Here is a 24683-nt window from a genome sequence, read left to right as displayed (position 1 = left end):
GTGCCACCAAAGAAGCCCGGAAGGCGGATTCTTTACCACTGGGCCACCAGGGAAGTCCTTTAGTATTGTTTTTCCAGGAAAGGTGGATATGAATGAACCACACCTAGTGAATTTGGCCCCTTCGTCTTGACTCCATCCCAGAGACCATCAGGAAATTCTGTAAGAAAGGTATAAAATCAAGACTTCAAACCTTAGCTTGAAATTCATAAAGTAGCAATGCAGCCTTTTCAAGAATACTCAAATGAAATACTCTATAATTTATTAGAACAGAAGGGCCATTTCCACATGTCCTTCTGCAGTGATACACGTCATAAGTTTTAATATTTTGTGACTTGTAATTATTCTGTAGTATGTAACATCTCAGGTTAATCTCAGAGAAGTAAAGACTTAGTTATTCCTAGTATGGATTATTGGATGTATGGTGTGTTGTAAGAATTGGCCAAAAAATTTACAAATTACATTTGTAAGGATTCTCACCAACATGAATTCTTTGGTGAATCCTAAGAACACAGTTTCTTAAAGGTATTTCCATGTTTAATATATCTGTATAGTTTCTGTCCTGCATGAATTCACTCATTACGCCAAAGATGTGAATACTTGATAAAAAAAAAAACTTTACAACATTCATGACACTTGTAAGGTTGCTCTTCAATATAACCTTTATTTCCTTTTTGGCTGCTTTGGGTCTTTGTTGCGGTGCACAGGCTTCTCACTGCAGTGGCTTCTCTTGTTGCAGAGCACGTCCTCTAGGTCCATGGGCTTCAGCAGTTGTGGCACAAGGGCTCAGTAGTTGTGGCGCATGGGCTTAGTTGCTCCGCGGCATGTGGGATATTCCTGGACCGGGGCTCGAACCCATATCTCCTGCACTGGCAGGTGGATCCTTTTTGTTAATAAAGGTTTATTTACTTACTTATTTGGCTGCATTGGGTCTTCATTGCTGCACGGGGGCTTTCTCTAGTTGTGGCGAGTGCGGTTCACCCTTGGTTACACTGCCCGGGCTTCTCCTTGTGGTGGCTTCTCTTATTGCAGAGCATGGGCTCTAGGCACGTGGCCTTCAGTAGTTGTGGCACACAGACTCAGTAGTTGTGACTCATGGGCTCCAGAGCACAGGCTGAGTAGTTGTGGTGCACGGGCTTAGCTGCTCCGCGGCATGTGGGATCTTCCCAGACCAGGGCTTGAACCCTGGTCCCCTACATTGGCAGACGGGTTCTTAACCACTGTGCCACCAGAGAAGCCTTATAACTCCTCTTATGTTCCAGTTTTGGTCTTTGGGTAAAGCCTTAGCCTGCACATTACTTTTGTATGGTTTTTCTAAAGATGTATATTTTCAAGTCTAGTGCAGTGTGAGGCCTGGATAAACCTCTGTCCATACATTTATACGGCTTCTCCTCAATATGGACTCTCAGTTGTTGTACAATACTTGAACTCAAGGTAAAACTGTTGCCACTCCCACTGCATTTGTAAACTATTGCTCCAGTATGTTCCCCCTTTTATGTCTGGGTAAAATCCTTGCTATGCACATTAGATCTGTGTGGTTTGTCTCCAAGACACATATTCTTATGTATCCTGAAAGTAAGCAATAATTCAAAACTTTGCCACACTCCTTGCATTTGTAAGTACAAAGTATTTGGTGAACCCCGTGTAGGCAATACCTAAAAAGCCTTGCCACATTCAGTAAATGTGTCAGGTTTTGTCCAGTACCTGATGACTGGTGAAATGTGACCCGAGTAAAGGTTTTACACGCTCATATCATTTGTAAGGTTTCTCTCCAGAATGAATTTTTTTTTTTTTTTCAGAATGAATTCTTTATAGAAGACTAAGGTCAAACCATTCTCTAAAAGCCTTGACACACGCAATACATTTACACAGCTTCTATGGAGTATGAATTTTCTCACGAAGCCTAAGGAGTGAACACCTTCTAAAAGCCTTGCAACACTGATTACATTTGTAACGTCTCTCACCAGTGTGGATTACCTGATGGTAAGATAGGCTTGAACGCAAAATAAAGACTTTGCCACAATCAAGTCATCTGTAAGTTTTCTCTCCAGTATGAATTCTCCGATGATACACAAGGTGAGACCTATAACTGAAGAATTTTGCACATACTTCACATTTAAATGGTTTCTCTCCTGTATGGATTACCTGATGGGAAGTTAAGGTTGATCGCATACTAAATGCTTTGTTACACTCATTACATTTGTAAGGTTTCTCTCCAGTATGAATTCTACGGTGAGTCACGAGCTGTGAACTTTGTCTGAAGCCCTTGCCACACACATCGCATTTATGTGGTTTCTCTCCCGTATGGATTACCTGATGGGAAGTTAAGGTTGACTGCACGCTAAATGTTTTGCCACATTCATTACATTTGAAAGGCTTTTCTCCTGTATGAATCCTCTGGTGATTCACTAGGTGATAAGTCTGTCTGAAGCCCCTGCCACATACATTACATTTATGTGGTTTCTCTCCTGTATGGATTACCTGATGGGAACTTAAGCCTGATCGCACACTAAATGCTTTGCTGCACACATTACATTTGTAAGGCTTCTCTCCAGTATGAACTCTACAGTGAGTCACGAGGTGTGAATTTTGACTGAAGCCCTTGCCACAAACGTCACATTTATGTTCTGTCTCTCCTGTATGGATTACCTGATGGGAAGTGAGGCTCGAACGCACAATAAAGGCTTTGTCACACTCATGACACTTGTATGGCTTCTCCCCAGAATGAATTCTCTGATGGATTTTAAAGTGTGATTTTTGACTAAAGACCTTTCCACATACATCACACTTATATGGTTTCTCTCTTTTATGGATTATCTGATGTGTAGTGAGAGTTGAACGCTGAGTAAAGGCTTTGCCACATTCACTACACTTGAAAGGGTTCTCTGCATCGTGAATTCTTTGGTGAATCCTGATTTCAGACTGTTGCCTAAATGACTTCCCACATTCATTACATTGGTAAGGTCTCTCTCCAGTATGGATCACCTGATGATTAGTTAGGCTTGAAAGAGCGATATAGGCTTTGCCACACACATCACATTTGTACGGTTTCTCTCCAGTGTGAATTCTTTGGTGAATCTTGATGTAATACCATTGCTTAAAGGCCTTGCCACATTCAAAACACTTATATGGTTTCTCTCCAGAATGACTTTTCTGATGGTCAACCAGGCTTGAACTTTGGCTAAAAGCTTTACCACACTCATTACATGTGTAAGGTTTCTCTCCACTATGAATTCTCTGATGTCTTGTAAGATGTGAATTTTGACTAAAGACCTTGCCACACGCATTGCATTTGTAAGGTTTCTCTCCAGTATGAATTGTCTGATGACGTGCAAAGTGTGAATTTCTAATAAAGACTTTGCCACATACATTACATTTATATAATTTCTTTCCTATATGAATTTTCTGATGTTTAATGAGGTTTGAGTGAAAATTAAAGGTTTTGCCACACTCATTACATGTGTAAGGTTTCTCTCCACTATGAATTCTCTGATGTCTTGTAAGATGTGAATTTTGAGTAAAGACCTTGCCACACTCACTGCATTTGTAAGGTTTCTCTTCAGTATGACGTCTCTGATGATTTGCAAAGTGTGAATTTCGACTAAAGACTTTGTCACATATATCACATCTATATAATTTCCTTCCTGTATGAATTTTCTGATGTCTGATGAGATTTGAGCGAAGAGTAAAGGCTCTGCCACACTCATTACATGTGTAAGGTTTCTCTCCACTATGAATTCTCTGATGACTTCCAAGGTGTGCTTTTTGACTAAAGAGCTTGCCACACTCATTACATTTGTAAGGTTTCTCTCCAGTATGAATTGTCCGATGACTTGCAAGGTGTGAACTTCGACGAAAGACTTTGCCACATACATCACATTTGTACGATTTCTTTCCTGTGTGGATTATCTGATGTCTAGTGAGGTATGAGCCCCGATGAAACATTTTGCCAAACTGACGACATCTGTAAGGTTTTCCCTTGTATGCTTTCTGCTCCTGTGCCGGTCCTGAAAGATGGATAAGATCATTCCCATATATATTAGAAATGTTGGCCTGGACACTAGGAGTAATTCTTTCAAGTATTGAAAATAAGCCTCTACTGTTGGTAGACTTCACAGCTTGATTACATTCATAAATTTTCCCTTCAGTTTGATATATCAGCAGTTTATCTCGAAAGCTTGATCCAAGCCTATTTTCAACAGGCTTGTTTCCTGCATCCCTTTTCCAATGTTGATTTCTTTTATAAGTGAGATTTTCTTTACAGGTTATAGGCATTCCTTTGCAATTTCTTTCATCATCTCTCCACTGATACTCAAAGTCATGCATATTTTCCTGGATTTCCTTGAAGTAAAAATCTCTTATTTCACGGCTTTCACGTGTTTCTAACATCGCTGTTTGGAATACTTCTCCTCCATCACTGTTCACTTTAGGTTGTAATTTCTTCATTACATATATATGACAGATATCTACAAGATATAAAGAACCATAGGAATCCTATTAATTATAGTTCAGAACAAAGTCATTTCTTGTTGATAACATGATATTAAACCAAAAATAATACTTATCCTGAACAGAGTAATAAAGCTTCCCAAACAAAATGTTCAAAATTTAAGGAACAGTAAAGAAATATGATCCCTTACGAAAGAAAGTGATCACATGTATTTCAAAGTAACCTTAGGTGGGGTATAACGTTTAAAACTTGTGAATCACTAGGCTGTACACTCGAAACTTATATAATATTGTAAATCAACTACATGTTAATAACAAAATAAGGATATATAACTGAGAAAAATAAAAAAATTAAAAAATAATAATTTTAGGGTAGCCTAGTTCCAAAACACCCTATGACAAAAACCCTAACGCTGTACAAACTTGTATTTGCTCTCAAAAAAAGGGCATTTTCCCACCATGACCCCAAAGCACAGTAATTGGCAGTAAGCATACTGCTGTCTTTTTTTTTTTTTTTTTTTTTTTGGCCACACCAAGTGGCTTGTAGGGTCTTAGTTCCCCAACCACGGGTCAAACCTGGGCCCATGGCAGTGAAAGTGCTGAGTCCTAACCACTGGACTGCCAGGGAATCCCACTGCTGTCTTGTAACTGAGGAGAAAAAAGTATTATATTGTACAAAATTTCTGCATATTTGTACGTAAGTAAATGCTAAAGAACCAACAATGCGTTATAATGGTAAATAATCCAAAATAAGCTTACCTGATGGATAATGTAAACAAATGGCAGTTTAGTATTGAAAACCAGATAGCATTGAGCTATGGCCTATCTAGGCAGTTACCTTAAATTATTGGCCCCAAAGTGTATGTAATACAGTGTGCATTGAAAATTTATTTATGTATTTATTTTTAATATTTATTTACTTTTTTGATTTATTTTTGGCTGCGTTGTGTCTTTGTTGCTACGTGCGGGCTTTCTCTAGTTGTGGTGAGCAGGGGCTACTCTTCATTGTGGTGCATACACATGTTTCTCATTGCGATGGCTTCTCTCATTGCAGAGCATGGGCTCTAGGTGCACAGGCTTCAGTAGTTGGGCTCGTGAGCTCTAAAGCACAGGCTCAGTAGTTGTGGCGCATGGGCTTAGTTGCTCTGCAGCATGTGGGATCTTCCCGGATCAGGGCTCTAACCCATGTCCCCCTGCATTGGCAGGTGGATTCTTAACCACTGAGCCACCAGGGAAGCCCTGAAAATGTATTAACTAGGATCAGAGACAATGTTGTTGGGATCAATTACAAATAAAAACACCCAAGTTATAATGTAGACAAACGGATAGCTCACAATAAACATGAAAGTCAGTATTTTTTAAAAGTAACCTTCAAATCTTTACTGTGAAACATGAAATATTCTAAGCCCAATTTTCAAATAAGGGCATCAGACTCACAGGGTTCATGTACATGAAACCAATTTACACAGAAAGTAAATGAGAGATACAGGATATGAATACCAAGAGTTCAGAAAGAAAATTTCAAGGGTGATACAAGAACTGAGCTGTATATAGCATTATTCAGCCATCCTTCCTGGAAATGGTTTCGGAGGCACCACCTCTGCACATATAAATTAAGGTCCTGCCTAGTGAAATTAATTCACTGTAGGAATACACATGATTTTTTACAATGTGAAAAGTGTGGGAAGACAGTGGGATGGGTGATAAAAGGCTCTGGGAATTAGGGAGTTCAGAAGTAAAAAACCAAATATGCTAGCAAGTAACAGTGTATTCCATCCACATCAAGGGACCATGTGAGGAAAGGTCAGAACTGGGAAGGCCAAGAATGGAGGACAAGGAGTAATGGACGTGTGGGAACACAGCTTGTGCTTTCTAAACTGTGGGAATGTAACTGTACCAGGGCAATGAGAATACTGAATAGGGAAGAAAAGAAAAACCGGTTTAGCAAGTAGTACTGTACCATCTCATTTTTAACCACGGGACTTATACCATGGGCATGCAACAAAAGCAAAAGAAATTTAAAAAGGGAGAGAGTGTGATATTGTAAAGAGAAAGCAGGTTTTTATCTCTAGCAATATCTGGTATGAAATGTACCAATTTTAATATCCATGAGTTCCATTTCCAGGAATATATATTCAAGAGAAAAACACGGGTTTCTCTGCTGGCTCAGTGGTGAAGAATCCGCCTGCCAATGCAGGGGACATGGGTTCAGCCCTGGTCCGGGAAGATCCCACATGTCATGGAGCAACTAAGCCTGTGCGCCACAACTACTGAGCCTGCGCTCTAGTGCCCACGAACTGCAACTACTGAGCCCACGTGCCACAATTACTGAAGCCCGCGCACCTAGAGCCTGTGCTTCGCAACAAGAGAAGCCACTGCAATGAGAAGCCTGTGCACTGCCACGAAGAGTAGCCCTGATCACTGCAACTAGAGAAAGCCCGTGCTTAGCAACAAAAACCCCCCCAAAAAAGAGAGAGAAAAATACACAGACATTACCGGAGATACATCCAAGAATGTAAGAAGCAGGATTTGGAAGGAAAACATAGGAAATGGCCATCAAAAGGAGACAGATGAGTTTATTCTGCACATTTTCTTGCAGATACAATGAAACCTTACAGTATAGCAAAGCAGGGAGACAAGAGTTCATGATGATAATCTCCTAGCTGGGTGGGCAGACAGTTTGTTTCAAGAAACAAAGATAACAGGAGGTGTTTCCCAAGGTATGAGCATTTTAAGATGTGATCATATTAGTTAAAAAAAGAAAAAGAGGGGCTTCCCTGGTGGCGCAGTGGTTGAGAGTCCGCCTGCCGATGCAGGGGACACGGGTTCGTGTCCTGGTCTGGGAAGATCCCACATGCCGCAGAGCGGCTGGGCCCATGAGCCATGGCTGCTGAGCCTGCGCTTCGGAGCCTGTGCTCCGCAACGGGAGAGGCCACAACAGTGGGAGGCCCGCGTACCGCAAAAAAAAAAAAAAAAGAAAAAAGAAAAAGAGGACTTCCCTGGTGGCACAGTGGTCAAGAATCCACCTGCCAATGCAGGGGACATGGGTTTAAGCCCTGGTCTGGGCAGATCCCACATGCCATGGAGTAACTAAGCCTGTGAGCCACAACTACTGAGCCTGTACTCTAGAGTCCACGGGCCACAACTACTGAAGCCCGCGTGCCCCAACTACTGAAGCCCGCGTGCCACAGCTACTGACGCCCGTGCTCCACAACAAGAGAAGCCACTGCAATGAGAAGCCCGCGCACCACAAAGAAGAGTTAGCCCCCACTCGCCACAACTAGAGAAAGCCCGCTCCCAGTAACAAAGACCCAACTCAGCCAAAAATAAATAAATTTAAAAAGAATCTTATTAACTAAATTATTAATTACCTAACATTGTAAAAATTTTAACAATTTGTCATATCAACTTTTTAGACTAAGACTCCTTATTTGGTATTAAAAACAACAGTGTCCCTTTTGCTGTCCTGCTCTAATTACTGGAAATCATAGCACTGGATCTCTTAACACAATCTCTGCCATAAAAAAGACATGAAAAAAACAAAGACATGAAAAATGATGTTGGCAAGATAGAAGACCAGTAAACTCCAGGCACTTAGCCCATGGAGACACTGAATTAACAACAATGTACAACAAGAACAAAAATCTTTGTGGGTTTTGTTTTGTTTTGGTTTTCGTTTTTTTTGGCTGCACCACATGGCTGGCAGGATCTTAGTTCCCTGACCAGGGACTGAACGTTGCCCTCAGCAGTGAAAGCACAGAGTCTTAGACTGGACCACCAGGGAATTCCCAACAAAATCCTTTGGAATAACTCTAAGAACCAGGTGAGAAGCTGAAACACCCAAAGAAATGCCTACACTCAAAACACAAAACCAAAAAGTGTAATCATGATTTTTGACTCAATCCCTCCAAGGCACAATAAGGTGAGAATAAACAGGAGAAAGTTTCCCAGTTTCCAGCTCCTCCTTTAGGAGAAAATGCAAATCAAACCCTCACGGAGATATCACTTCACACCTTTAGAATGGCTATTATCAAAAAGACAAGAGAGGGGGAATTCCCTGGTGGTCCAGCAGCCAAAAAAGAAACAAAAACAAAAAAACCAAGAGGTATGAGTGTTAGTAAGGTTGTGGATTAAAGAGAACCCTACCGTACTATCAGAAGATTATAATTCGTTTTAGTCACTGGAAAAAACTAACTACAGTCAAAATATTTTTTTTTTAAAGCACCACATAACGTAGTTATTCCCCATGTGGGTATATACCGAAAAGAAATGAGGTCATCACTATCACACAGAGGTATCTGCACTCCTATGTTCGTTAGAGCAGTAGAAGCCATAGCCAGGATATGGAAACTACCTAAGTGTCCAACTAATGAATGGATAAAAAAAAAACCCATTTCTATAGAAAATGAGATATTATTCAGCCATAAGAAAGAATGAAATCCTGCTATCTGTACCAACATGGAGAGCATTTGAAGGGATTATGCTAAGTAAAATAAGTCTGAGAGAAAAACAAATAAAGAATAATCTCACTTATAGTTGGGGGGAAAAAAAGCCAAACACAAACAGAAAGTAAAATAGGGATTACCAAAGGCTGGGGCATAGCAGAAATGGGGAGATGTTAGTCAAGATGAATTAGTTCTGGGGATCTAACATACAGCATGCTGACTATGATTATTAATACTGTATTATATACTTGAAAGTTGTTAAGACAGTAACCTTCACATGTTCTCACCACACAAACAAAATTGTTAATTATGTAAGTTAATGGATGTTTTAACAAACATACCTGGTAATCTTTTCAAAATATAAACGTGTAGCAAATCATTACACTTAACTTACACAATATTATATGTTGATTGTATCTTAAAGCTTGAAAAAAAAATACAAAGGAATGCACATAAAAGATACTGGTTTATCATGTGAATAAAAATAATTTTAAAAATGAAAAGAAAAAAAGACCATAGGAAACAGAGTCAAAGCTAGAAAGAAAAAAAATTAAATTAAGAGATATACAAAAAGAATAAAAAACTACAGAAAATCACAAAATTAAAAGTTGGTTCTTTGATCAGATAGACATAATAACCCCCTTAAGTAGATTAACTAACCAAAAAGAGAGAAGGCCAAATAACTAAAATAAAAAATGAAAGTGGGGGCACTACAATTGATTCCACAGAAATAAAAAAAAAATTAGAATACCAAGAATAATTCTATGCCTAAATATTGCAAAATCTGAATGAACTCCCAGAGACACACACCTATCAACAGAGTCACGAAGAAATAAAAAATCTGAACAAACCCATTCCTTGTAAGGAGACTGAGTCACTAACAAAAATCACTGATCAAAATCAAAGGAGAGGGCTTCCCTGGTGGCGCAGTGGTTGGGAGTCCACCTGCCGGTGCAGGGGACGCGGGTTCGTGCCCCGGTCTGGGAGGATCCCACATGCCATGGACCGGCTGGGCCCGTGAGCCATGGCCACTGAGCCTGCATGTCCGGAGCCTGTGCTCCACGGCGGGAGAGAGCACAGCAGTGAGAGGCCCGCATAACCGCAAAAAAAAAAAAAAAAAATCAAAGGAGGACTTCCCTGGTGCTCCAGTGGTTAAGACTCCGTGCTTCCACTGCAGGTCAAGGTTTGATCCCTGATTATGGAATTAAGATTCCACATGCCGCATGGTGCAGCCAGAAAAAAAAAAAAGAAAGAAAGAAAGAGAATCCAAAGGAAAGCTAGATAGCGTCACTACTGAATTCCACCCAACATCTTAAAAGAATTAAGATCAAGCTTCTTCAAACTCTTCCCCAAAATTTGAAAAGGAAACGCTTCAAAACTCATTATGAGACTAGAATTACTCTAAAATCAAAGTCAGTCCAAAACCGGACTTCCCTGGTGGTGCAGTGTTTAAGAATCCTCCTGCCAATGCAGGGGACACAGGTTCGAGCCCTGGTCCGGGAAGATCCCACATGCCACGGAGCAACTAAGCCCATGCACCACAACTACTGAGCCTGCGAGCCACAACTACTGAGCCCGCATGCCACAACTGCTGAAGCCCGTGCACCTAGAGCCCGTGTTCTGCAACAAGAGAAGCCACCGCAATGAGAAGCCCGAGCACCACATCGAAGAGCAGCCTCCACCGCCGCAACTAGAGAAAGCCCGCGTGCAGCAATGAAGACCCAACGCAGCCAAAACTAAAATATAAAATAAATAAATAAATCTTAATATTGATGCACAACTCATCAATCAAACAAGAGTAAATGAAATTTAACAGTACTACAAAAGGATTATACAGTACAACCAAAGAGGATATATTCTTGGAATGCAAGGTTGCTCCAAAAAATGAAATCTTTCAATGTAAAACCTCACATTAAATATAAGAAAATACACTACATGATTATCTCAACTGATGCAGAAGAGCATTTGACTAGTTAACAGCCTTTCATAATAAACACACTCAATACAGTAGGAATAGAAATAAATACAGTAACACAATAAAAGACTAATATAAAAAGCCCACAGGTAACATCATACACAATGGGGAAAGACTGAAAGCTTTTTCTCTCAGATCAGGAACAAGACAAGATACCTGCTCTCACTATTTCTATTAAACACATAGCTGGGGCTTCCCTGGTGGCGCAGTGGTTGAGAGTCCGCCTGCCGATGCAGGGGACGTGGGTTCGTGCCCCGGTCCGGGAAGATCCCACATTCCGCAGAGCGGCTGGGCCTGTGAGCCATGGCTGCTGAGCCTGCACGCCCAGAGCCCATGCTCTGCAATGGGAGAGGTCACAGCAGTGAGAGGCCCACGTACCACAAAAAAACAAAAAAAAAACCACATAGCTGGAGTCCCAGCCAGACAAATGGGCAAGAAAACAAAATAAAAGGTATCCAACTAGAGAAAGGAGAAGAAAATTATGTCTGTTTAGAGATGACATAACCTAATATGTAGAAAAAACATGAGATTCCACAAAAAAATCCTAATATAAATAACTAATGAATTCAGAAAAATTGGAAGATATAAAGTCAACATGTAAAAATTGTATTCTATATGTTAATGATGAACAATTAGAAAGAAAATTGAGAAAACATTTCCATTTCAAATAGCATCAAAAAGAATAAAATACTTAGGCAAAACCTTAGCCACATAAAAAATACTTGTACACTGTAACTAAAATCGTTGCTGAAAATTATTAGAAAATACACAAGTAAATGCAGATATCCCCAGTTCATGGACTGAAACACAATATTGTCATTACGTCGATACCAACAAAATGATCAAGAGATTCAAAGCAATACCTAACAAAACCACAATATCAATTTTGGAAAAAATAAACACTTACATCCTAGGACATACACTGAATCTCAAGAGACCCTGAATAGGAAAAACAATCTTGAAAAGAACAAAGTTGAAGGTCTCATACTTCCTTATTTCAAAACTTACTAAAAAGCAAAACTAATAGTAAGTGTATGGTACCAATATAAAGACAGACAGAAACACCAGTGGAAAAGACGTCAGCAATAAACTCTTGCATATACAGTCAAATGATGTGCCACAAAGGTGTCAAGATTCCTCAATGAGGGAAAAGCAGCCTCTTGAAAAAAAGATGTTGAGAAAATCAGATACCCACATGTGAAAGAATGTAGTTGGACTGCTGCATGAACCCCTGTAAAAAATTAACTCAAAAGAGAACAAAGATCTAGGGACTTCCCTGGTGGTCCAGTGGTTAAGAATCCACCTTCCAAAGCAGGGGATGTGGGTTCGATCCCTGGTCGGGGAACTAAGATCTCACATGTCGTGGGGCAACTAACTCCACGCACTACAACTACTGAGCCCGCGTGCCACAACTAGAGAGAAGCCTGTGCGCCACAACGAAAGATGCCACGTGACACAACGGAGATACCACATGCTGCAACTAAGACCCAACACAGCCAAATAAATAAATAATTAATTAAAAAAAAATAGAACAAAGATCTAAACATACAAGCTAAAAGCATAAAACTCCTAGAAGAAAACATAGGAAAAAATCTTAATGGCACTGGATACAGCAATGATTGAGAACATACGACTGCAAAAGCACAGCAAACGGAAGTAAAAACAGATAAACTGGACTACATCAAAATTACAAACTCTTGTGCATCAAATCACATTCAGTAGAGTGAAAAGACAATCTGCAGAACGGGTAGAAAATAGTTGCAAATCATGTATGTGATAATGGGTTAACACTGAAAATATATGAAGAACTGTAACAGTCTGGTCACCAACTTCACAATGAAGGGCCATTCCCCAATTCAACCACCCACGCACTACGAAAAAAACAAGAACACTAAGAATATCATAAAAATATGAACCTGCTGACTAAACAAATAAAAGTCAAGTTCATTTATAATGCATAGAGGGACTTCCCTGGTGGCACAGTGGTTAAGAATCTGCTTGCCAATGCAGGGAACACGGGTTTGATCCCTGGTCCGGGAAGATCCCACATGCTGCAGAGCAACTAAGCCCACTAGCCACAACTACTGAGCCCATGTGCCACAACTACTGAAGCCTGTGTGCCTAGAGCCCGTGCTCCGTAACGAGAAGCCACCACAATGAGAAGCCCATGCACCGCAACGAAAGTAGCCCCCCTTGCCGCAACTAGAGAAAGCCCACAAGCAGCAATGAAGACCAAATGCAGACAAAAATAAATAAATAAGTAAAAATTTACTTAAAAAAAAAAGAAAAAACAGTACTTCATTGAAGGCATCATTCAACTTCATAAGTTCTCTCATTAAGACACTTCAAAATGGGCTTCCCTGTTGGTGCAGTGGTTAAGAACCCATCTGCCAATGAAGGGGACACGGGTTCGAGACCTGGTACAGGAAGATCCCACATGCCGAGGAGCAACTAAGTCCGTGAGCCACAACTACTGAAGCCCGTGCACCTAGAGCCAGTGCTCTACAACAAGAGAAGCCACTGCAATGAGAAGCCTGCGCACCACAATGAAGAGTAGCCCCCGCTTGCCTCAACTAGAGAAAGCCTGTGTGCAGCAACAAAGACCCAACGCAGCCAAAAATAAAATAAAATAAATTATTTTAAAAAAACACACACACACACAAAAAGATGCTTCAAAATAGTATTTGTTGGGCTTCCCTGGTGGTGCAGTGGTTGAGAGTCCGCCTGCCGATGCAGGGGACATGGGTTTGTGCCCCAGTCCGGGAAGATCCCACATGCCACGGAGTGGCTGGGCCCGTGAGCCATGGCCGCTGAGCCTGCGCGTCCAGAGCCTGTACTCCACAACGGGCCGCAACAGTGAGAGGACCACATACCGCAAAAAAAAAAAAAATAGTATTTGTTGAGGTTGGATAAACAATACACGGTATGAAAACTGTGGAATGAACAGTTTAGTCAACAGACCCAGAGATATGAGGATGTGAACTTGGACAATGTTGACCCAAGGAGAAATTCCTATACCATTTATTGAGGCTCCAAGGGGATGATCATTAGTATATGTGAAAAACATTGTCACAGTTGCTCTTGAGACACGCTTTTGTGATACTCCTCAAAACCAGAAAAAAAAAACTGGAAACACTTATCAGTCAAGTGTTTCTTTGTGGTTTTTTTTTTTTCTAGCCATGCAGCATGTGGGATCTTAGTTCCCTGACCGGGGATTGAACCCGCGCCCCCTTCACTGGAAGCACAAAGTCTTAACCACTGGACCACCAGGGAAGTCCCTCCACAAGCTCCTGTGATGCTTTCTATTTCAGTATCCTAGGACATGCTGACTACTCTAGTGAATAGCTTCAAGTGGTGCTTCTGTATGTAGCAGAATAATATTGCGACGAATTAGTAAACATATCTCCATCAAGAATGCTATGTTTCCAGACTTTACTGATGGCATAGTGGTTAAGAATCCGCCTGCCAATGCAGGGGACACGGGTTCGAGCCCTGGTCCAGGAAGATGCCACATGCCACAGAGCATCTAAGCCCGTGCACCACAACTACTGAGCCTGCACTCTAGAGCCTGCAAGCCACAACTACTGAGCCCACGTGCCACAACTACTGAAGCCCACACGCCTAGAGCCTGTGCTCCGCAACAAGAAAATCCACTGCAATCAGAAGTCCGCGTATCACAACGAAGAGTAGCCCCCGCTTGCCGCAACTAGAGAGAGCCCACAGGCAGCAACGAAGACCGAACACGGCCAAAAATAAATTAATTAATTAATTAAGGAAAAAGAATGCTATGTTTCCAAGTAAACCCACTCCACAGGACAGTGAAGTTATTCAACACCTAAAGACAGCTTACCACAACAACAAACAAACAAAAGGATGAAATATCAAATACCTAAGAATGGGCATTTTAAAAGCAATTTCAGAGGCAAAATCATGCAAACTAAAGAAAATATGACATCAACAAGAGTCTACATTCCCAGACTAAGTAGAGAGGTAAAAGAACAAGAAAAATACAATATATTGGGGTCAGATATTATAGAACTTTAACACGGGACCATGGGCTCTACCCATAGTCGCCAAGCTCAGAGATTCATATACGCTCCCCATGTGGGATTGGGGATCAAAGAGAATCTCTTCGTCCATACTGTTTATAGTTTTCCTAAGTAACAGTTACAGAAGATCCAACCCATTTCCCCATTACACACACCCAGAAGTATGTGGCAAAAGCAGAACAGAAGAAACGGCTGAGGGGGAACTCCCTGGCAGATTCACTGGTTAGGATTCCGGGTTTTCACTGCCACGGGCCCAAGTTCAATCCTTGACTGGGGAACTAGGATCCTACAAGCCACACGGCACAGCCAAAAAGAAAAAGGAAAAAAGAAAACAAAAAACGAAGAAATGGCTGAGGGATCTGAATGGCAGACATGACCTGAAACAGATCCATGCAGGTTCTGAGAGGCCAGATGGAATCAAAGAGCAGCCACTGTTTTCCCATCATTTAATTAGTTCTTCCAAGTACACCAAACTGAGACAGGTCCAGGGGTTTGGACTATGGAGGCCTCAGCTCTTATCTATATGGACTAAAAATTGAAAATCCCATGCAATCAAGTATAGAAGAAGAGACCAAGGGGGAAACAGATTGCTTTGAAACAGCTCACCACGTGCTACTCAAATCAAGCAACAAGACCCAGACGGCAGAGTGTAGATCACGATAAAGACCTTGCCTTTGATTCTACTGGAGCTGCAGCACCACAGGGAGGTGAAAGGATGAATTTTACACGTTGAAGGATAGTGTGCTATGTTGGGGAGAAGAAAAATTTCCCCTGAGAAAAGTTCATAAGTAATAAACTTAGAATTTCCTAAAGAGCTCTCCAAACACCATTAATGGTGTGGCTTCCTCTCTGTCCATCTGAGTTCTGACCTGTGTTCATACTTTTGATACATCCCCAGCCATTGTTTTTTTGCTATTTTCATGTCACTCTTCACAGTCAAGGGCTCTTCCTCTTGCTCCAAAATGCAAATAATATTCAGGTCAGGAACAGAAATAACTGCCGAAAAGAGAAAATAAATAATATGTTGTAGGTTTTCCAGAATCCCAGCTCTTTGATCAGCACAGGAGTGAGCACACAACAGATGGATCTCAAACAATATTTCACAAATTCATTCATTCACTGCTTGCCTCCTTCTGAATGCAGAGAGAATAGTATAATATGCAGATAACTGGCTTTCTTCCAAGAAGTAGTGACTCAGGGCTTCCCTGGTGGTGCAGTGGTTAAGAATCTGCCTGCCAGGGCTTCCCTGGTGGCGCAGTGGTTGAGAGTCCGCCTGCCGACGCAGGGGACACGGGTTCGTGCCCCGGTCCGGGAGGATCCCATATGCCGCGGAGCGGCTGGGCCCGTGAGCCATGGCCGCTGAGCCTGCGCGTCCGGAGCCTGTGCTCCGCAACGCGAGAGGCCACAGCAGTGAGAGGCCCGCGTACCACAAAAAAAAAAAAAAAAAAAAAAAAAAAAGAATCTGCCTGCCAATGCAGGGGACACGGGTTCGAACCCCGGTCCAGGAAGATCCCACATGCCGTCGAGCAACTAAGCTCCTGTGCCACAACTACTGAGCCTGTGCTCTAGAGCCCGCGAGCCACAACTACTGAACCCGTGAGCCACAACTACTGAAGCCTGCACACCTAGAGCTTGTGCTCCACAACAAGAGAAGCCGCCACAATGAGAAGCCTGCGCCCTGCAATGAAGAGTAGCCCCCGCTCGCCACAGCTGGAGAAGGCCCACGTGCAGCAACGAAGACCCAACGTAGCCAAAAATAAAAATTAAAATAAATAAATAAATTTATTTTTTTAAAAGATAGTGACTCAAAAGAACAGCGGTATGAAATAGGGAATCAGATATTTTAAGTTTCCAATTGGGCTTTATCAATACTTAAGCTCTGGAACAACTCCTGGTGTATCATGAAGTGGGCAGATCACCAGAAGAAAGGACAACGTTAAACTCCTGACACTACACCATGAAGCTTTTCATGTCTGAGTCAACAGGGCTTTGAGCTCAGTGAAGCAATGCAGGGACTCCCAAAAGGTACAGAAGGAAAAATGCAAAGATACATAAGGGCAGATCCCAATGTCTAGAGGGAAGTTATCCTCACCCAGGGAGACCAGGTTCTTGTAGGTCTCCAACATCACATCCCTGTACAAGGCCCTCTGAGCAGGGTCCAGGCATTCCCACTCCTCCTGAGAGAATTCAATGGCCACATCCTTGAAGGTCAACTGTTCCTGAAATGAAAACACATTTCAACAAGGGGCCATGAGGAGAGTCCTTATTTTCACACAAAATGAGAAGAGGAGAGAGGGGTAAAGATCAATTCAGTTGAAGTATGTATTCTGACAGATCCATGTTAATGTATTTAGAGCAAATTATGGGTCTCAAATTTTAATTTCTTATGCTTTTTCATAGAGATTATAATATCTTCCATTCAATATGGATTTTTCATTTTTTTGGACAATACATGAAATGCATACAAATAAAATTCAACAACAGGATGTCCAGGCAGAAGTGTTAGATATTACGTTTCACACACTGAGTGATATTCAATATTTAGATGAGCTACAGTATGACTGGTGTCTTCAGAGATGACAAAGTCCACAGTGGCTTTAAAGAAAAGTCAAAATCTTAAATTGTGATGATGATACCAAGAGCAATGACTAAAGGTGTCTGAATGCTTCCTATATGCTAAGTATTACTCTAAATGTTTTACATGTATGAACTTGTTATCAACATAACAGCTCATTAGAGAAAATCCCATTTTTACTTTTCAGAGGAGTAAACTGTGCCCAAGACACTCTAAGAAACTTGCCTCAGAACAGAAAGCTAGGAAATGGCACTGCAAGCATGAAAACTCAGGTATCTTCTGTACGACAAAGAAGCTTTGTAAATAAAATCTTAACATTTTGGGTCTGTTAAAAAAAAAGAAAAAAGCACATAGCTAACATCAAAATCAATGGTAAAAGATGAAAGCTTTTCCTCTAAGGTCAGAAAGAAGGCAAAGATGTACACTCTCTGCACTACTTACTATTCAGCAACGTACTGCAATACCCAGCCAGAGCAATTAGGCAAGAAAAATACAGAAGTAAAATTATCTTTTTTCTGCAGATGACAAGATCTTATATGTACAAAACCATAAAGATACCACAAGAAAAATGTTATAAATAAAAAACGATATTAGAAAAGTTGCAAGATACAAAATCAACACAAAAAAATCACTGCTTTTCTATACACTCAAAATGAATAATCCGAAAGGAAACAGACAATCATTTTTACTATAGCATCAACAAAAAAAAACACTTAGTAGTAAATTTAGCCAAAGAGGTGAAAGACTTGAACACTGAAAACTACTAAACTCTGCTAAAAAGTAAACAGAAACACATCCCCTACTCATGAATTGGAAGACTTAATGCTAGAATTCATATGGGATTTTAAGGGATTCCAAGTCGACAAAACACTCTTGAAAAAGAAGAAAGATGGATGCCGTGCTGTTTTAGACTTCAAAACATATTAAAGGGCTTCCCTGGTGGCGTAGTGGTTGAGAGTCTGCCTGCCGAGCAGGGGACACGGGTTTGTGCCCCAGTCCAGGAGGATCCCACATGCCGTGGAATGGCTGGGCCCGTAGCCATGGCCGCTGAGCCTGCGCCTCTGGAGCCTGTGCTCCACAACGGGAGAGGCCACAACGGTGAGAGGCCCGCGTACCGCAAAAAAATATATATATATATTAAAAAGCAAAATAGCATGGCATTGGCATAAACAGATATTTAAACAAATAAACCAGGGATTTCTCTGGTGGTCCAGCAGGTAAGACTCCATGCTCCCAATGCAGGGTTTGATCCCTGGTCCAGGAACTAGATCCCACATGCATGCCACACTAAGAGTTCGCATGCCACAACTAAAAAGTCTGCATGCCGCAACTAAGAAGTACGCATGCCACAACTACAGATCCCACATGTCACAACTAAACATGTCACAATGAAGATCCCGCGTGCCACCACGAAGACCCAGTGCAGCCCCAAAATAAATACATAAATTTAAAAAAAAATGAATAAAACAGAACACTCAAAAGTAAACCCCTGCACATATGCCAATTTTTTTTTTTTTTTGCGATACGCGGGCCTCTCACTGTTGTGGCCTCTCCCGTTGCGGAGCACAGGCTCCGGACGCGCAGGCTCAGCGGCCATGGCTCACGGGCCCAGCCGCTCCGCAGCATGTGGGATCTTCCCGGACCGGGGCACGAACCCATGTACCCTGCATCGGCAGGCGGACTCTCAACCACTGCACCACCAGGGAAGCCCTGTCCAACTAATTTTTGACAAGGATGCTAAGACTACACAATGCGGAAAGGACAGTCTCTTCAACAAATGCTGCTGGGAAACGGAGTATCTACCAGTAAAAGAATGAAGCTGAAACATTACCTGCATCAAACTTAAAAAACCTTCTGTGGGTCAAAGAACACAGTGAGTAGTGTGAAAAGACAACCCCGAAGGAATGAAGGTGATGAAGATGATTTAAAGAATCTCTAAGTGTCAGAGACTTAGGTTCATTTCATAGTTTACAATCAGTGATGGAATAAAACACCCTCTATCACTGATGTCTCTGAACTTTCCATTCCATTCCCAATGATTAAGATTTTGAATGAAGTACACTCATTTAGCTTCAAGTGTACTAAAACAGTCAGAACTGATTTCCCCTTATTGGTCTATGTTCTAGATTGTACCAGGTATTTGTACATATTACCATGTGACTTCCACGTGCAGCTTCTTTATCAGGGTTTACAGAGAGTGGACGTTACATCCAGATGGGGCCCCTAAGCAATCCCTGCTGCCCAATAGCACTGACATGGTGTCTCCAACTCATGGGTGTGAAGCCCTGCCCAGGACTATGCCTAGTGGAGACTCTAAGTGGAGATGACAGGCCCTGAGGGAAGCCCCCAGGTGAGTGTGAATGTACAGGTGTCAGGCTCAGAGTGAGAGATTAGCGAGTCCAAAGAAGGGCATTTCAGGAAGGACAGACAGAAGAAACAACTGAGAATACGACTTTACCTGAGAAAGAGCCATTTCTGACTCCTTTTCTTTCCTCTTCCTCCTCTTCTGAGTTTCTTCCTCAGGCAACGTGAGTCTTTAGAGGTTGACCTTGAAAATTGAAAACAGGCTGTTTAATGCTTAGAATCAACACACCCCCTTCCTGAGTCACCACCACACACACAGGGAAGCCCTCAGCATGTGGAACAGACGGTCCTCTGCTGCCCACTGTCCCAGGAGAGACTCAGGACAATAACTCCCACACAGAGACCAACAGGTGCTTTTCCCACTCTTTCCTTCAGTTCAGGCTCCCCTCCTGGTGAGGCCCTCACGTACCCAGCAGCAGCGGGCACCTCAGCTGGACCCGAAGATCCCCTTCAGGTCACCGAGCAGCCCTGATCCATCCCCACACAGAGCAGAGCCCTCACCCTCAGCCCAGATCTCAGCCCTCAGGAACGGGAGGACCTGGAGCCATGATGCTCAAATGGATACAAATTAGAATCACCCAGGGAATTTTAAATATTACTGAGGCTGAGCCAAACCTCAACTATTTGAAGGGGAATATCTGGTCAGGGGACACAAAACATACGTGTAAAATGCATCAGCAATCTAATGGGAAGCCTGGGTTAAGCACCACTCAGAGGAATCAAGCCCAGCACACCTCTCACTCTGTCTTTTCCAGCTTTACTGAGGTATAACTGACTAATGAAAATGGTATATATTATATATATGGTGTACATGTGATCATTTGACAGGCATATGCAGTGTGAAATATTTATCACAATCAAGGAATTAACACATCTATCAACTCACAATTACCATTTTTCATATCTGTGCGGTGAGAACACTTAAGATTTACTCTCAGGACTTCCCTGGTGGCGCGGTGGTTAAGAATCTGCCTGCCAATGCAGGGGACACAGGTTCGAGCCCTGGTCCGGGAAGATCCCACATGTTGTGGAGCAACTAAGCCCGTGCACCACAACTACTGAGCCTGAGCTCTAGAGCCTGCGAGCCACAACTACTGAGCCCACGTGCCACACCTACTGAAGCCTGTGCGCCTAGAGCCCGTGCTCCGCAACAAGAGAAGCCACGGCAATGAGAAGCCCGCACTGCAACGAAGAGTAGCCCCTGCTCACCGCAACTAGAGAAAGCCCGTGTATGTGCTCGCTTCAGCAGCACATATACTAAAATTGTAACGAGAAAGCCCGTGCACAGCAACAAAGACCCAACACAGCCAAAAATAAATAAATAAATAAATTTATTTAAAAAAAAAAAAAGGCACCATGTAGTGACAGAGTCAGTCATTTCTCGCTGTACGATTCCTGTCCATAGTCCTCTACCCCATGTTAGGAAAAGGCAAGGGGGTGACCCACAATGGAGTGACGTCACTGACTGCTGGCTGAACAGGGCTTGCAAATGGAAGTTACCTTCTGTTCCAAATAATTACAAAATGCACAAGCCCTGTGCACAGGAGTTCTGCACTTCTCATCCTTATCTGTATAATGTAAACAAACAAGTTTTATTTGTATTAGATTCTAAAGCCGCAAATCAATATATTACACCTTAATCATCCATATTCAAACAACTCACCATCCATCTGGATCCAGTTTCCCCCCTCTACCTGCACTACTATGTGTTTCCATGTCATTCCGTTTATATATCTTTGTATTTCATTCTCTCTTTTTATTCCCCTCTGCTCTACTGCCCTTTCTCCCCGCCTATTTCTTCCCTCACTCCCGTCCTGCCGCACTCTGCAACATGTTATTCCTCTTGTTCTTCCTCCTCAACCTTTCTGATTGCCCAAAACCTCCATATATTCCTTCCTCTTTCTCCATCTCTGCTCCCTCTCTGTCCTCGGGTTACACCCCTTCTATCCCTGTCACCTTCCCTTTGACTTCCACTGTCTGGCACCCACACGGCTACGTCTCCCTCCTGCTCTCTCTTCCTCTGCTCTCGCCTCCAGTTGTCCTCTTTCTCTCCCAGCACCATGTTGCTCTGTTGGCCATTCTCCAAATAAGTTGAACTAGGGACCGAAGAACACTGGGTGTCCACGCAGAAAGACCGGTCTGAGGAGAAGCGAGGACAGAGGGGCGGGGAGGGAGGAAGGGGGACTCCGGAGAGGGGCGGGCTCTCCAGAATCCCAGGACCGGGAAGAGGACGCGGCCTCTCTGGGAGCGGGGCGGCCAGCGCTGCCCTCCAGAGGGCGAGGCTTGGGGGACGCGCATCCACCTCGCAGAAGAGAGCTTTACAGGCCGAAGGCGGAGACAGTAAAAGGTTTCAAACAGCAAAACGGCGCGAAAGTCGGTGTCTACGTGGAACGAAGGCCGAAAACCCAAGGACCGGGACGGGCCTCAGAGCGATTTCAACCCCAAAGGGAAACGACCCCCACTGTGAATTTCTTTAGGATGTAAGGGCGGGGGCGAGTACTTAAAATTCCGCAGTAAGGGGCTTCCCTGGTGGCGCAGTGGTTGAGAGTCCGCCTGCCGATGCAGGGGACACGGGTTCGTGCCCCGGTCCGGGAAGATCCCACATGCCACGGAGCGGCTGGGCCCGTGAGCCATGGCCACTGAGCCTGCGCGTCCGGAGCCTGTGCTCCGCAACGGGAGAGGCCACAACAGTGAGAGGCCCACGTACCGCAAAACAAAAAACAAAACAAAAAAATTCCGCAGTAAGTCCCACACTCTGAGGATGTATGGGGGCGCCCCGAAGCGCAGATACAGTAGAAAGAAGAAACTCACGCACCGAAGAGTGACTTCAGCTCTCCGTGGTGACCCAGGTTGGTCTCTCCGCTTCCGCGTCCGTGGAACACTGCGCAGGCGCAGAAGGAGCAGCCTGGGGACTGGGACTGCGAAAGTCGCTTACGCGAGGAGGCGGGGCGAGGAGAGCGCCCCAGCCTGCGGGGGAGCCCCCCCAAAGGGCTGGGGCAGGAGACGGGGGCCTCTGCATCCCCTGCCCCACCCCCAGCCTTGCCTGTAAAGCGTCTCTTTAGGGATTTAGAAACTTGTGTCTTTTGAACTCTGTGTAGCCGCTTTGCCTCCTGCTTTTTCTGATTTACTGTTGAAACCAAAGGTAGTCACCAGTTAGATCTATTTAACTTACTAAATAAATAATAAACTGTAACCTGCTTTTGAGGATCAAGCCCACTGTAATTATTTTTAGGAAAGCTTGCACATCCTGCAAGTGTCATTTAGCTAAAGATGTTTGTCCAAGTTGTTTTTTAGAAACTTGGAGTCAGCCGTATCCAGTTTGATGCCGAGCTGGTTACAACTAGTTAGAACCACTGACTGTCCACCTGCGCATCTGTGAGTGTCGGCTCTGTGACATTTTGACATCAGAGGGCCAAAAACTCCACCTTCTGAACGTGCTAAGAGCCATTTTCTGAACATGAGTTCCCTGAAGAAGCCTTTAACTTAGTTGTGCTGGTGCAGAACAAGGATTACCTCATGTTTTTATTATCTCCAATCCCTTTTCCTATGTCCCAGGTCTTGCCATGAGGGAGGTGGGTTTGATATTTGTTCTCCTATCGCTTAGCTTGGCTACCTCATGAATAAAACTTTCCCTGCTGCAAACCTTCATGTCTTGCTGAACATTGGGTCAAGGAACCTGGTTCGGGAAGGTAACAAGATAGGTTAGAGGATCCCCAGAAAAAGAGAACCAGGAATGGCTTTCTTGATATATGAGAAACCATTTTTGCCTTAGCCATTTCGTGATCTAAGCCTGGCCACAATGCTTGCCCTTGAACAGGTCTCAGGAATTAAAGATCTTAAGGGAATAAAGGAATGCAGAAATGTAGCCTGCTATCAGGCAAGAGAACTAACAATAGCAAAGACAATATATCAGTTGTAATGACTCCCAGTTCTGTTTCAATAATAAAGATTAGCCTGTAGCACTCAACCACCAGGTCAACTGGAACCTAAGGGATGTTGATGATGACCTTTCTGACCCTCCTTACTTCAATCAACTAAAGCTTGGACTCCATTGACAGCCCAAGCCCCTTCATGAATAGGCATGTACTTTTAGCTTAAAACATCCCCTTGGACTTCCCTGGTGGTCCAGTAGTTAAGACTCTGCTCTGCGCTTCCACTGCAGGGAGCACGGGTTCGATCCCTTGTCAGGGGTAATAAGATCCCCACATGACTCGAGGCACACCCCCCAACAAAAAACTTTGCCAATTTTGCTGTTGGTGAGACACAGCATTGGGAAAGATCCCCAGTGTTCTCTTCAACTTGTTGCAGGTAATAAGTCCTTCCTGGGAATTCCCTGGTGGTCCAGTGGTTACAATTCCAGGCTTTCACTGCTGGGGGCCCAGAGTTGGATCCCCGGTCAGGGAACTAAGATCCTGCAAGCCACGTGGCAGGGCCAAAAATAAATAAATAAACAAACCCTTCCTTCTTTCCTGCTTTGCTTCTGTTGGCTCCACACCCACCGGAGGACAGTAACACTGTCTCTAACAGTTTTGTTTGCAGCCTTCTCATTGTGGTGGCTTCTCTTGTGGCAGAGCACAGGCTCTAGGCACACAGGCTTCAGTAGTTGTGGTACACGGGCTCAGTAGTTGTGGCTCCTGGGCTCTAGAGCGCAGGCTCTGTAGTTGTGGCACACGGGCTTAGTTGCTCCAGAGCATGTGGGATCTTCCCGGACCAAGGCTCAAACCCGTGTCCCCTGCACTGGCAGGCGGGTTCTTAACCACCGCGCCACCAGGGAAGTCCCTTTAACAGTTTTAAGGTAGAAGGTTACATCGTGTGGGACACTTCTGTCA

General features: G+C 43.2%; 2 protein-coding genes across 3 annotated transcripts in view; one reads left to right on the top strand and one right to left on the bottom strand.

Moving 5' to 3' along the window:
• LOC116743779 (zinc finger protein 160-like) overlaps positions 1–24683 on the top strand; it is a 334519-nt gene that overhangs the window by 257031 nt on the left and 52805 nt on the right. The window lies entirely within an intron of this gene.
• On the bottom strand, positions 1113–22741 carry LOC116743751 (zinc finger protein 665-like). 2 transcript variants are annotated; one of them, XM_032612657.1, is made up of 5 exons: positions 22670–22728; positions 19949–20038; positions 17008–17134; positions 15785–15911; positions 4292–4463 (listed from the first exon to the last, which is right to left on the bottom strand). In XM_032612657.1, the coding sequence occupies exons 2-5, from the start codon at positions 19961–19963 to the stop codon at positions 4424–4426; spliced, it is 309 nt and encodes a 102-aa protein (XP_032468548.1). In that variant the 5' UTR covers positions 19964–20038; positions 22670–22728; the 3' UTR covers positions 4292–4423. The 2 variants fall into 2 exon arrangements, with proteins under 2 accessions (XP_032468547.1, XP_032468548.1); XM_032612656.1 differs by lacking the exon at positions 15785–15911 and having other exon boundaries at positions 1113–4463; positions 22670–22741.

This window comes from Phocoena sinus, chromosome 19 (assembly GCF_008692025.1).
Source record: "Phocoena sinus isolate mPhoSin1 chromosome 19, mPhoSin1.pri, whole genome shotgun sequence".
Lineage (NCBI taxonomy): Eukaryota > Metazoa > Chordata > Mammalia > Artiodactyla > Phocoenidae > Phocoena > Phocoena sinus.
This window is presented reverse-complemented; position numbering and strand designations above follow the sequence as displayed.